Source organism: Brienomyrus brachyistius, unplaced genomic scaffold (genome assembly GCF_023856365.1).
Source record: "Brienomyrus brachyistius isolate T26 unplaced genomic scaffold, BBRACH_0.4 scaffold49, whole genome shotgun sequence".
Classification (NCBI taxonomy): domain Eukaryota; kingdom Metazoa; phylum Chordata; class Actinopteri; order Osteoglossiformes; family Mormyridae; genus Brienomyrus; species Brienomyrus brachyistius.
The window spans coordinates 1176084-1189341 of NW_026042324.1; the positions used below are offsets into that span (position 1 = coordinate 1176084).

At 40.2% G+C, this 13258-nt stretch overlaps 1 protein-coding gene across 1 annotated transcript in view; it reads left to right on the top strand.

Annotated features, from left to right (window-relative positions):
• Positions 1-1456: 1456 nt before the first annotated feature.
• Positions 1457-13258, top strand: part of LOC125723485 (transmembrane protein 263-A-like) — an 81472-nt gene continuing 69670 nt past the window's right edge. The window contains exons 1-2 of the mRNA XM_049000101.1: positions 1457-1636; positions 2298-2397. Of these exons, the coding sequence (XP_048856058.1) occupies positions 1631-1636; positions 2298-2397 (106 nt within the window). The 5' untranslated portion in view covers positions 1457-1630. The remainder of the gene's footprint in view (positions 1637-2297; positions 2398-13258) is intronic.

Here is a 13258-nt window from a genome sequence, read left to right on the forward strand (position 1 = left end):
GCTTCAGCTTGTTGCATATTGTCTAATTAGGAGGGTCGATATTATATTTGTCCTTCAACATAGTGATAAGGTATAACACTAATAAAGGTGGATATTCATACATTCAGGGTTAACATAAAGTAGCTAACAGAACCTCTTAGGCTAACACAAGGTGCAAATACATCCATCCATCCATCCATTTTTCAAACCGCTTATCCTACTGGGTCGCGGGGGGTCCGGAGCCTATCCTGGGAGCGGTGCAAATACATAATCAATTGATTGCATTGTGTTGATTACATTATAATATTTACATTGTAATGATTACATCATGGATATTTGGCATAATTTTTAATACTTTTTAATAATATAATACTTATATTCTACGTTATATAGTGCTAAATAATATTCCATAGCGTTCAGACTTTTGACTGGTAACTGGTACTGTACCCTCACTATCCCTCACAGGGAGTCTTATATGGAAGAGGTGCAGAACCTGACAAGGCAGTGCGCTACCCAGAATTTGCACCCACAACTTACAACTTGCACCGCCCACAAAAGAGCCCATTGTGGGCTTCAGGAAATCTAGGAACAGTGTACATTCTCCTACTCCTGCTTGTCCCTTTTCCGCATTCCTGAAATTAAGATATGATAAGATAAAATGCAATTTATTCCTAGGACAATTGTTGATATGCATATGGTGGGATGTCTGTTATTATACATGTCTGCTTCTAGGTTTTGCACACAGAAACTGGAAGTGGAAGATTGTTGAAATAAAATAACTTTTATTGTGCAGTTGTATTAATTACCTTATTTTATCTATCTATCGATCTAATAGTCTAATATGGTATATTAGAATATATAATCCATCCATCCATCCAGCCATTTTCCAAACCGCTTATCCTGATGGGTCGCGGGGGGTCCGGAGCCTATCCTGGAATCAATGGGCACGAGGCAGGGAACAACCCAGGATGGGGGGCCAGCCCATTACACTCACAAACCTTTCAGTCACACATGCACTCCTACAGGCAATTTAGCAACTCCAATTAGCCTCCGGACTGTGGGGGGAAACTGGAGTATCCAGTATCTGGAGGAAACCCCACGACAACATGGGGAGAACATGCAAACTCCACACACATGTGTGACTCAACCCGGGTCCCAGAGGTGTGAGGCAACAGTGCTAACCACTGCACCACCATGCCGCCCCCTAGAATATATAATCTCATTATACAATACAACTTGTATTTGCGTCTTGTCTAAATGTTTGAAAATATATTTATATTTGCATGTTCTTGTTGCTGTATGTAGCAGAATATCCCAGTGGAATTTATAAAGTCCATATGAATCTTTTCAATAAAGATCTTGAATCCTTTTGATTGTTATGGAAGAACACACTACAGATGGCGGCTCACTGTTTCCCTCTGGTGACAGAATTTTCGTAGTGCAGCAACACACGGACAGTAAACATTCAAAACGTCACTTCCTGTTACACTAAAGCAAGAAAAACATATTCAAATCTGTAAATCGTGAAATACTTTTATTGATTCGAGCGAAAAATAAGCCATCTTCAGCACAGCGCCTTCTCGGAAGGTAGCTAAGTCGCATTTATAAACCAGAAGTGAGACGAAGAAGTTGTGCTGTGTTTCTGACAGCGATGAAGGTTAGTGGGGGTGGATTTGTTTTTGTCAGAGTCGTAGGCTGTTGCAGTTTCTCGTTATGCATCTAGCCGGATACTGTCGGGATGCCACAATTACGGATTGACTCTTTTATGTAATGAAAAAGTATGCCTAATAATTATATATAATTCCATTGCAAACAATGTTGCATGAAATCTTCTCACCACTTGCATGAAATAATTTAGATAACTGGTCCATAGACGTTCTTGCATCAAATTATGTGGATACTGTCGCGATTATAGACAGTGCCATTTGGTTTTCTTATTTTGTTATTTATCCGCAAAATGGAGGCCTTAATGTTGTTATATGGGTACTGTTTATGACCCAGCTGTGCATACGCCTACAGGTGGTGAATATCCTATTAAACTAATAAAATAAAACCCACGTGTATAGCTGTATCAACTGAAGTATGTACTTGCTATACGTTTATTTTCATTTCCCTGCACCTTTAGTTGCTGTTGTTTCAAAGTACAGAACCCATTTTATACCAGTTTATACATGATTTACCTGTTAAATTTTTTATCTCAGTTTAGTCTTTTAATTCATTTTATTAGTGCACTTTTCTTTGTCTTTTTTCCTGTATTATGAAATGAAACTCATGACTGTGTTAACTACTGTTCTCCATCACCCATTTTCCCTATAAAGGGACCCAACTCAGATAGCGATCTGGTGGAGGATGGTAGCCCATCGCCGGACAGCAGCAGTGAGGATCTGCCCCCATATCTCCGTGAGGAGCCACTAGAGGGTGAGGCTTTACTCATCTTCCTACACCAAGGGAAGGGAGCATGGGATGTGACACAGTACTGGTTTTAGGATATACTGGGGTGCCCTCCAGACTCAGTAACTGGTGTGAGAAAGAGGTGCACACATGCTTAGGTAAACAATTATAAGAGCATTAGTGGTTACAGCTAGTTTTTGAGTACATTATTTTTATAAGAATAGAAGGTACACCCCTCTAATTGTAGCTTCTGAATCAGTGAAACTTGAAAGTTTCCTGTTTGCACATGCAAAGGTATTGTCTGCTGTACCTAAACCGTGTTTATGATAGGTTCCAAAAGGAGGCATGTGAAAAGCTAATTTGGCAGAGAAAATGGTTACGCTTGAAGGTGTTATACTGTTAATTGGTAGGGATGTAGCAATTTTTGTCAGACCAAGTATGAGAACCAATGCTGTTACTCACTGATACTGATAACAGTCAGGCCTGGGTGATGTGCAAAAAAAAAAAATAGCAAATTGTGATGTTCTAATTTATAAATAACAGGATGAATGGTAATGTGGAAATCCCCCCCCCCACACACACACAAAAGAATACACACACATGGCATCAAGTGATGCACAAATTTTTTAGCTGAAAACAATGTCAAAGCATGAAAAAACAGTAGATGGATAATCCACAGTCTTCGTTAAAACTTGCCGAGGGGGTTGATTAGAGGGGCTGATTTTCATTGTGTAGTCTCTGTGGAAAACGATGGATCGACAGGCTGTATTTAATTATGATTTCAAAACATACCACTGGCAGTTTAAAGCTATATGAAGTAGTGGCTTGCAATCTTTTTACACTGTGTACCACCTCAGAAATTACTGCGTGTACCAACATTACAACATTATGCCTTATCGCCAAGAACAATATACTGGATAAGAGCTTCTGTTCATTTCAATGCCTGGTGGTTAATGTCTCTCTTTGTCTCTGTACTAGTGTTTGTATCAGTTTGTTCACTTGTATTAGGTGCATCCATACTAATTAATGTACTTTTGCAGCATTCAGAGTTTCTTCTCTTTTGGTTCTGCTTGTTTACATGTCTGTACATGACCATACGTGTAATTCAGTGTCATCACAATACATTATATATTAGACCCTTTTTAGTTTATAAAATCCTTTAATGGGTTGACAGGTTTACTAGGAGAACCATAGTGGGGACCTAAATCAATATTCATACCTGGCATATGGGGGTTTTGCTGGTAAGTGGAAGTATAGCTTTGTTACATATTCTTATGATTGATGTCTGCTATACGCTACCCTTAGCATATTTCTTATTAGCCTTAAAAGTGTTCAGCGAACAAACAAATTGCAGTGCAGCACACCAACTGTTTGACTGCTTTTTTGAAATGGACCCTGACAACTGCTTGCAAAACGATTTTCATCTCTGCATGTGGAGTCATTCATATCTGCTTTTCTATGTACAGATTTTGTTCATTTTAGTTTAAGTGACAGAAATGGCCTTTAGTTTTGTCCATATGTAAGTCATCAAGGATCCCAGCTGTCCAGCAGCTTGTCACTAACTACATGATTATGGCATAGATAATGAAGGTCACCGGTGAAAGAACGTTCTACTGTTTTATGCCTTCACAGCAGTGGAGCTGTACTCAAGTGATCTTAACAGCCACAAATAGTAGTGATTGTGGTGGATTTGTTGGAGGTGTCCAAGGCCTTGAAAAGCCAGTTATTTCACAATATTTGTAAAGGACACTGAGTCCTGTTGTAGTTTCTGAGGATTTGTGTAAATGTAATCTTGTGTCCTTAAGAGGGCGCCATTGTCCAACTGAAGACCAAGCTTTACAGCAAACATTTAAAAGCCGTTGCTTTCCTCCATATCAGTGAAACTGGGCTTCGGGAAGTTCATAGGATGTATTTTTAATATGTTAGTGTTTTTCCTTATATCTCTGGATTAGGATACACACAGCTGGTTGCTTTAATGTTGGAATGCTCATGCAGAATGAATTTGGCTTGCCATAAACAGTGTGAGAAGATTTATTTACTGTTCCAGGTTTTCTAGATAGAACCATTATTTTTAGGATAAACGATATGCCTGTGAAAATTATTTTACCAGTATAATAACTCACCAGCTCATTGTCCTTTGTTTCAAGTGATGTGTAATATAGTGTTAGATGCTGAGTGCAGGCCCGTAGAACAACAGCTGGCAAAAGCCACAAGCTTCTTAAAGGTTTCTGCATACTGTAGCTGTAAATATCTCTCATATTGAACTGGTCTAATTCTGAATGATTTTTTTTTTTTTTTGAATAATATGCTTAGAAAATCTATGAATCTTAATGCAGATTGTGTACTGTTGCATGCTAGTAGCTCTGTTTTAAATAATGGGGAAAAAAACAAGAAATACTTCATTAAAAATGTGCAATAAAAATGTATTTTTAAATATGAGTTTGTGATCTTAATATAGCAAAGTGTTACATTTACAAAATGCGTTTTATATATTTTTATTTGAATCATTTGGCAAATACCTGCATGACATAAAGTGTAATGAGATCGATTATCAAAGAAGCAGCACTGTAGTTTTCCTGTTTACAGGGCAATGCTTCTTCATTCAATCCTCCTCTGATTCAGGCACATCCAGGTTAATCCACATAATCTACTGAGTGACAAGGGCTTTGTCAACATTTTCAGGTTATTTACTGGCCGGTTGTAACACATCACACATAGGTCTGGGGCTGCAAAAAAAAAAAAAAAAAAAACTGTTATTTTGATAATCAATTAATCATGTGATCAGTCCATCAATTAATTAGTTAGTTGAGCCAAAAGACAGGGTTTGAAGAAAGGTGCAAATGCTTTATTTAAAATACAACAATATTTATAGAGTTGTAATAAAAACTTTCCTCGGTGTTGACAGTCACTATTTAAAATGACAACGTGTTATAAAAACAAAGATCTGCTGTCTCCCCCATATATAGCTTGGTAACGATTGTACGGCAATGATTTGATGGTATTTTCCGAACGAAAGATATAATTTGTCGAACTTGGGGTGTCCTGGCTAATTTTGTTGCCCAGATTTAAAAATATTGCGATATAGTAGTACTGCCCAAGCCTAGTAACATGAACAAACTGTTCATATAAGTTTACCCATTTTATTACACTGCTTGTATTTGTGATTGTTGCAATACTTTTACCCTCTGCTGGTCTGGTGGAATACCAATGCTGCACACATGTGCTGACCACGAGCATCATCCACAGACAAATGCAGTACGTACACATGGATCTCTGCACACAAATGCGCATGGATTGTTATAGCATATACTGGGGTACAAAAGAGAAGAATGAGCAGTGGTGGTGATGTCAGCATACGCAATGTATACAGCAAACCGCAAAAATGCAACCAATCATTGACAAAATTCTCTGTCAACTATTTTATTATAGATTATTATTAACGTTATTGATTAGGTGTTGCAGCCCTGCTTAGGTCATTCTCAATGTTAGTCAAACCAAACAAGGATCATTACAAACATTTGCAGAGGAATGGAAGAAATGCTGGCTTTCACTGGCTTCTTCCAGTGCTTTAGAAGGGTTTGTATCTTTTGACGAATGAAGGATGAACGAATGTTGTCTTCAGTTGTGGCATTTATATATATATATATATATCCATCCAACCATCCATTTTCCAAACTGCTTATCCTACTGGGCCGCAGGGGTGTGTGTATATATATATATATATATATATATATATATATATATATATATATATATATATATATATAATAAAACACTGTCAGTTATTATTATTAATATGTACATGGGTTCCATAAGAGTAGGAGATGTGGAAACTAATAATAATAATTGTCTGTATGTCCTAAGGGTGAGTGGACTTAGTGGCAAGGAAATGATGTACTGCAATAATTTATGACTTCCGTTCTCCAAAGCTGGAGTCTTTGGGGACATATGGCGATCATTTTATCTTGCGTATGTGAAGTGGAAAAGTTTGCAGGTCCCAGGCCATGATGCACGTGAAATTCACAATACATGTAGAATACATAAAAAGGAATATGAAAACATTATTCTTGTCCTCCTCTTTACTTTGAAGATTTTTTTGTGCCTTTTATGTTTGATGCCATACTTTAGACACTACAAAGCAACTGGGCTATGTTAATTTTGGAGATAGGGCTGAGAAACTATTGCTTTGATACTCTAGATTCATAGTAGATGATTTCACTCTTATGCCACTGATTGCAGTTAATGTGTTCATGTGATGCTACAGCCAGGCTTACATGGCTAGCTGATTTCTCCATTTGCAGCTCTGGTGCAGGAGATCTGTGGAGGTCTTAAATGCCCTCTATCATTGTCACACCCTGCATCCCTTCCCCCTCGTTCTCTCCCTTGTGTGGTTCTAATGAGCCACACCTGTTTCTTGTTTAATCTTACCTCTCGTTACAGCTCTCGTGTGGATCACCCCAGGTGCCTCTCGTCTGGTCTCTCATGTGCCCTGTATAAAGCATCCTTCAGCCCTGCGATCCTGAGTCCAGTCATTGATGTTGCTGCCTGCATGTGCTCCCCAGTGCGCCCTATGTCTAATGTTCTTGCTTGATCCTCCCTACCCTGTTTTGACCCCTCGTGGTCTGTTTCCTTTGCCCTGCCTCTAGTGTAGTTTCCTTTAATAAAGCCCCTTTTGGTTTTCCCGCACGCCTGCCTTCGCCTCCATCCCTGCCCTCGACGTGACAGTCATATGTTTTTTTTTTTTTTTTTTTTTTTTTTTTTTGCAGAATGGCCTCAACAGTGCATTTGGGCAGCCACTGTCATGCTAAAGCTTGTGGTCCATTCAGTTCTATAAGACCAGACCATCTGTTGTGGAGGCATTTCAGACACCTGCCACAGTCATTTAGGATATTGATTCAATGAGAATTGAAGTTACATTTTATTTAATTGGCCACAGAGTATCCAATAGTTTGTCTTACCGGGATAATGACAGACTGCTTTGGTACCTTTGGATAAAAATGGATTAGTGGGGTTAAATACTTGGCAAGGCTTGAGTGACATTGCAGACCCCAGTTCATATATTCCTGGGATGACCTGGATGAAGGGACCCTGGTGGAATGATAAATAAAGAAGAAGTTATCTGAGGCCTTAATAGGCCTGTCAGAATGTGCCGGAAGAGGCCAGGAGTAGTGGTCCTCTATACCAGAATAATTTGTCTGGGGGACTCAACCAAACTATTGTTTCTGAGACCAGGATCCTTCTCACCCGCCTCTCAGACATCTGATGCATTTCCACCAGAGGTCTTGAAGATTATGTCAAGGATGCTCTTAGAGAACATTATCCTTGAATGCTGTGTGTGAAACTCTTTATTGACTTTAACATTTATTTTTTTATTTATTGGAGAAACATTTCTTCCCCTGTATGAGTACTAGGTCAATGCAAATAATAAATACGCTATGGTCCTTCCATGATGATTAGTTGAGCCATTCAGGACCAGCAGAACAGTGGCAAAATATGAGCAGTTAATTAGAGGGCTTAACTTATATAAGTGGTTTGTCTTGAATTGTTTCTGTTAGAGGTTATCTTTGTTCGAAGGCAGCAAAAGATAACATACAGAGGAGACAATTGACCCCCCCCCCCCCACCCCCAACCCACGTACATAGCCTTTGTGAACCAACAGGCTCCTGGTATTTAGGCACACTTCATATCTCTGGCTTGTGACGTGTGCCTCAGCTTAGCATGTCTCTGTGATACTGAAAGGCAGGTGCTGTTGTTGGCCATGTCTTAGTGAAAAGGACACGGTTGAGCTTCATGACCCGCTGAAGGTGTAGGAATAAGTTGGATGGATTAGACTGGCCTTTCCATAAGGCTTTTTTTTTTTTTTTTGCTGTTTTGTTGTTCAAATCTTTGATCTTTTCAGTTAAACGGCAACTGTCTCACTATTGCAGTGTTTGCCTTAGACAAACATAGATGTTTCTTTTAAGCAGACAGCATGTCTGACACATTGAAAATCTTCCCCTTTTTGAAGACAATATTCTGTTTGTGTTATCAGTACAGTCTAATTCTATACTTCACTGTGTTTTTTTTTACAGTTAACCTAATTGCAGAAGTCATGTCAAATTTAGGGATCCAGTATGAGTTTTAAATGTTTTTCTTTTGATAAAAATTTGCTGTAGAATCAATAATCTCAAATATTATCTAATTTTAATGTTGAATGCAGCTATTAAGCAACTTGCACAGGGAAAGTGTTCACATGCTAAGGTCTTCCGTCCGCTGTGAAAAGTAGCTGTGTGATACTCTAGACTCCAAACCTTATAAATAGTTTATCTAATCACTGCAGTCTTGTTTGTAAGGCCAGAGGGGCTGGCTGCACCTCACTGTGGAGATTTGTTGTTAAATCATGGTTTTGTTTTGGGGCACTTCCTTTAGCGCTGGAAGGAAAGGGCCAAGTTGAATAATTGATTGCAATTGATTTCAGTCCAGCGTTGCTGAGAATAGAACTAGGAGAGAACACAGAATATACAAGATAATCATAAGCAGTACAGAAGTACATGAAGTCATACTGCAAATTTTGTCCAGTGTCAAGTCATTGGCACGATTAATGGCAGACTGGTCTAGAAACGGATGTCTCACTCTTTTTTTTGCATCAGCAAATGTCCAACAATTTTATAAGAAAACACTGTAAAATTCTATGTAATCTCGGGCAGATTAGGAAGACTGGGGCCCCACCCTGGTGCCAGATCTGGGGGGAGGGCCTTCAGGTGAACACCTGGTGGTTGGGTTTCTACCCATGGGGTCCCTTCAGGCAAATCCCAAATGTGTTACATGGACCCTCCCTCCTGTGGGCCGACCATCTGTGGGGGGGAGGTTGCTGTGGCAGGGAGGGGGGCTGCTGTGGGGGTCTGGTGCCATGTGGATTAGGTGGCAGTTGAAGGCAGAGGCCTTGGCAGACTGATCATCAACTGCCAATATTGTTTGGTGGGAAAAGGATCCTGAGCTTGTGTCTGAGTAGGCAGATACATAATATCTAGATAGTTGGACTCACCTCAGTGCACAGCATGGAACCAAACTCTTGGAAAGGGGGTTGCCCCAGGCGAGAGGTGCCAAGCAGTTGTAGGTGTACTTATAGCTCCTCAGTTTGGCGCCAGTAAGTTGGAGCTCACCACCATGAACAAGAGGGTTGCCTCCTTTTGACTACAAGTCTGCAATATATGCACCTAACACCATTTCAGAGTAACCAGCCCTCTTGGAAATCTTGGATGGGGTTCTTGAAGATGCCTCGCTGGGGGGGCTTCTTCTACTGGGGGACTTAGTCATGGGTCACAACTGTGAAACCTGGAATGGTGTGATTGGAAGGAATGGCCTTCCCGATCTGAACCCAAGCAGTGCTCTGTCATTAAGCTTCTGTGCTACACAGTTTTTCAATAACATACACCGGAGGTGGAGATTTCAGGTCCAGAGAGCAAAAATCCAGACCAAGATTTTGTTATACTAACCAGTTGAGTGTAAAGAGTCACAGTCACAGAGTACTCAACTAGTTGGTTGAATCATCCAAATGTTGATTTATAGCTGAATTCAGCATTTAAACCAAATGGTCTGTCACGGTGAAGGGAGAGCTGAGCCGGAAGCTATCAATGTAAATTCCTGACCTCACCTATGGTCACAAGCTTCAGGTAGTGACCAAAAGAATGAGATCATGGATAAAAGCAACAGAAACTAGCTTCCTTCACAGAGTATCTGGGCTCAACCTTAAATAGAGGGTGAGGAGACAGTCGAGAGGTGGTGGCTGGGGCAAGGGAGGTCTGGGCATCCCTGCTCTGGCTGCTGACCCTGCAATCCGGACCCAGGTAATCGATGGATAGATGAATTGATGTAAAATTGTAGTGTAGTGCTGTGGCTCAGTGTTGGCCCAAGTTGTGGCTCAAGCACTGTTGCAATGCATCACACTTCCAGGATTTTGGGTTTGAATCCCACCACTGCTGTGTGTTTGTGTGGAGTTTGCATATTCTCCCCTTGTAACACCGGTTTCCTCTGGGTACTCCGGTTTTCTCCCGCAGTCCAATCACTTGCAATTACACTAATTGGCATCTCTAAATTGTTGGTTGTATGAATTACTTACTGTGATGGACCACACTCTTGTGCCTCCAGACCCCCCCCCCCCCCCCCCCCAACTCCGACAAGGAATAGCAGTAAGAATTTGGATGCATGGATGTAAAATTGTAATCTAAGCTGTCTAGACTGAAGGTGTCAGCTAAGCGAAGAAATGTCTCAATGTGATAATCACTCCTTGCCGCCCGTAAGGAAAGCTGGGCATGCGACATCTTTTTGTTTCTGAAGCAGGAATGTTTGTGGTGTTTATTGTAAACAGGGTTAGGTGGGTCTTTTGTGGCCTCCAGAAAACTATGTTTTTGAAAAATGCTATTGATTCCAGTGAGAAAGTCGTTCTACATGCCACTATTTGTGTTTCTGATGTCAAACAAATTCTTTCATACTCTTGACTATTGCTCTTTAAATGCCTAAGAGCCAAATGTAAGTCTTTGTTGGGAGGATACTGAGTTAGAAATGATTTTCTGCTTTAGTTACTCCTCATTTACTAGGCAATAAAGAGGATTAGAGGGAATAGAACCAGAGCAGATCTGCTTTTTCTGGACTTGAGGTTATTGAAATAGAAAGTCTGCAGGACACTGCTCCTTGCTCCAGCGTTGCCTCCACTCACAACCGGTACCGTATTTTGCTTTCATCGTCTTGTTTTCATGCTTAGATCTGAAAAATAAACACACTGTAGCATTTTACCATGCAGTTCTCTGCTTTTTTTGTGTCAGATTTAGTTTTTTGTCTCATTTCCATATCACTGGTCTTTTAAAGATCTTTCTGAACAGTAATGCTCTTGTATCTATCACTAAAGACTTTACATCTTGTCAAATCAAGCAATGATTTGAAAAACTGGAAAAATGAACAAAGAACAAATTTGGTTTGTGAAATAATATCAAAGACTTGCAGCAGACGTATTTCAGAATGTGTTTAAATGGCTTCACTGTTTTTTTTTTGATGTTTTTTTCTTACCTCTATAACCCATTAAGAGGTGTTAAAAATTAGTAGTATCTTTTTTAGATTAAGACATGATTTATCAATTCTGTTTCATGTGTTTCCTATGTCTGGCTGTGAATTGTTGAATACTCACTTTAATATACCTACGTGTACTTAACAGGTTTAGATTTTTTTTTTTTTAAGTTTTTCAAAAATTAAAAATTACTTTGTTTTCTATTATTTGATGTTTTATTTTGAGGATCCACTGTACCTGGAGTTGTTTCATAGTTTCCCTGCTCAGTCGATTCTTTGGTGCCCTATTACAGGCAAAGTGCTCTACAGTCATTGGGAACTGTTGGTCATCTCGCCATCACAGGTGAGAACAAATGACACATTGTTCTGGGGCTGGGAGTCCAGGCACCAGATGACCTGTGTACGAGGTTTCAGCTGTTTCCTCATCATGGTGGTCCGCAGCTTAATGTGACCAGTGGCTGCAAAAACAACAGCCTAACACCCTCTCCAGGGGCCTTGCGAACTATCCAGAGTTGCTTTGAAAGGTACTGCGCAGAACGCCATTAGGCATTATTAATATCAGAAATGAGGTATTATTGACTTTCTGCCCCCACTGTTCCATCATGATGACAGATTCAGCCCATGCCAGGCAGAGAGGTTGATGGGCTGTGCAAAGGTGATGGATGGGTTGTCAGTTGTTGGTCCTTGCTGGAGAAGCGCGAGGGGCCCACTGTCCACGGCATTCTCCCATGGACCCCAGACCTGCACGCACTCACACTCACACTCACTCTCACACTCACACATACCCTTTTTACTTAATGAGGTGTATTTTTTTTTCTCATTCCAGAACAACACCAAAGACACCATCTGTGCAGAATTGAGTGGGTTTAATCAACGTTGATTTATTTGACATTGATTCATGGGTTTTCCAGTGTGGATGTTTCCAGTGTGGATGTTTGCAGTGTGGATGTTTGCAAGGCACTTTTGTTAGTTTTTTACCGTGACCATTATCACAACAACAGCCTTCATTCTGGTACACAAAGGCAAAGTGATGTTTGTACAGAACCTGTGCCATTTCATTTATGATTCCTCATCACATGCATATATCCCTATTGGCTCTTTTTTGTTTTCTGCCATCCAACCAGGAGTTCATGATGTGATTTATATGTCAGGTCTCTTGCTTTTAAGAGACTTTAAATGGTTTTTAGAGACTGCTGTCATGGTGGTTCCTAACCTGTTAGAACATCCCTCTGAAAAAACTCCAGTCCCACAGAACCAAACTGACAGACTTACTGCCCCTCCTTGGGTGCGCCCATATAGAACCGTAGCAGCAGCCTGCAGGTCCACGGGGTGACCTTCTGTTGTGCAAACAACAGCATGGAATTCAAACATAACTGTTTAATTTAAATATACAGCTGTCTTGAAGCCTAAATAATCAAAAATAGTGACTGTATATAAATATCTCTGCAGTTAATAAAGTTAAGTTAATAAAATAATGTCATCTAATGCTGGATGAGAGGCCTTCTCAAGTCCAAAATAAATGTCTCACATCATGGTCTCACAAAAGCAGCCACTTGTGGTTGTAAACACTCACAGCCTTTGCTTACTGTGGACCTTTTCGCCTCCGCCCAGCATGTTTCAGTGCACTGTACCAGCATGTCCTACATTTCAAGACTCTATTTGTTCAAGCTTATCTCTTGGTGCTGCTTGAGGACACTGGAAAATTGAGAAATAAGCATATCTGAGCTTGCTAAATTCATTTATAACATAGTCATTACGTTGGATTATCCCCACACTGGTGATTTGTCACATATTTCTCAGTATATGCTGAGATATATTCCCAGCAGACTTCATGAAGCTTCCCCAAAGA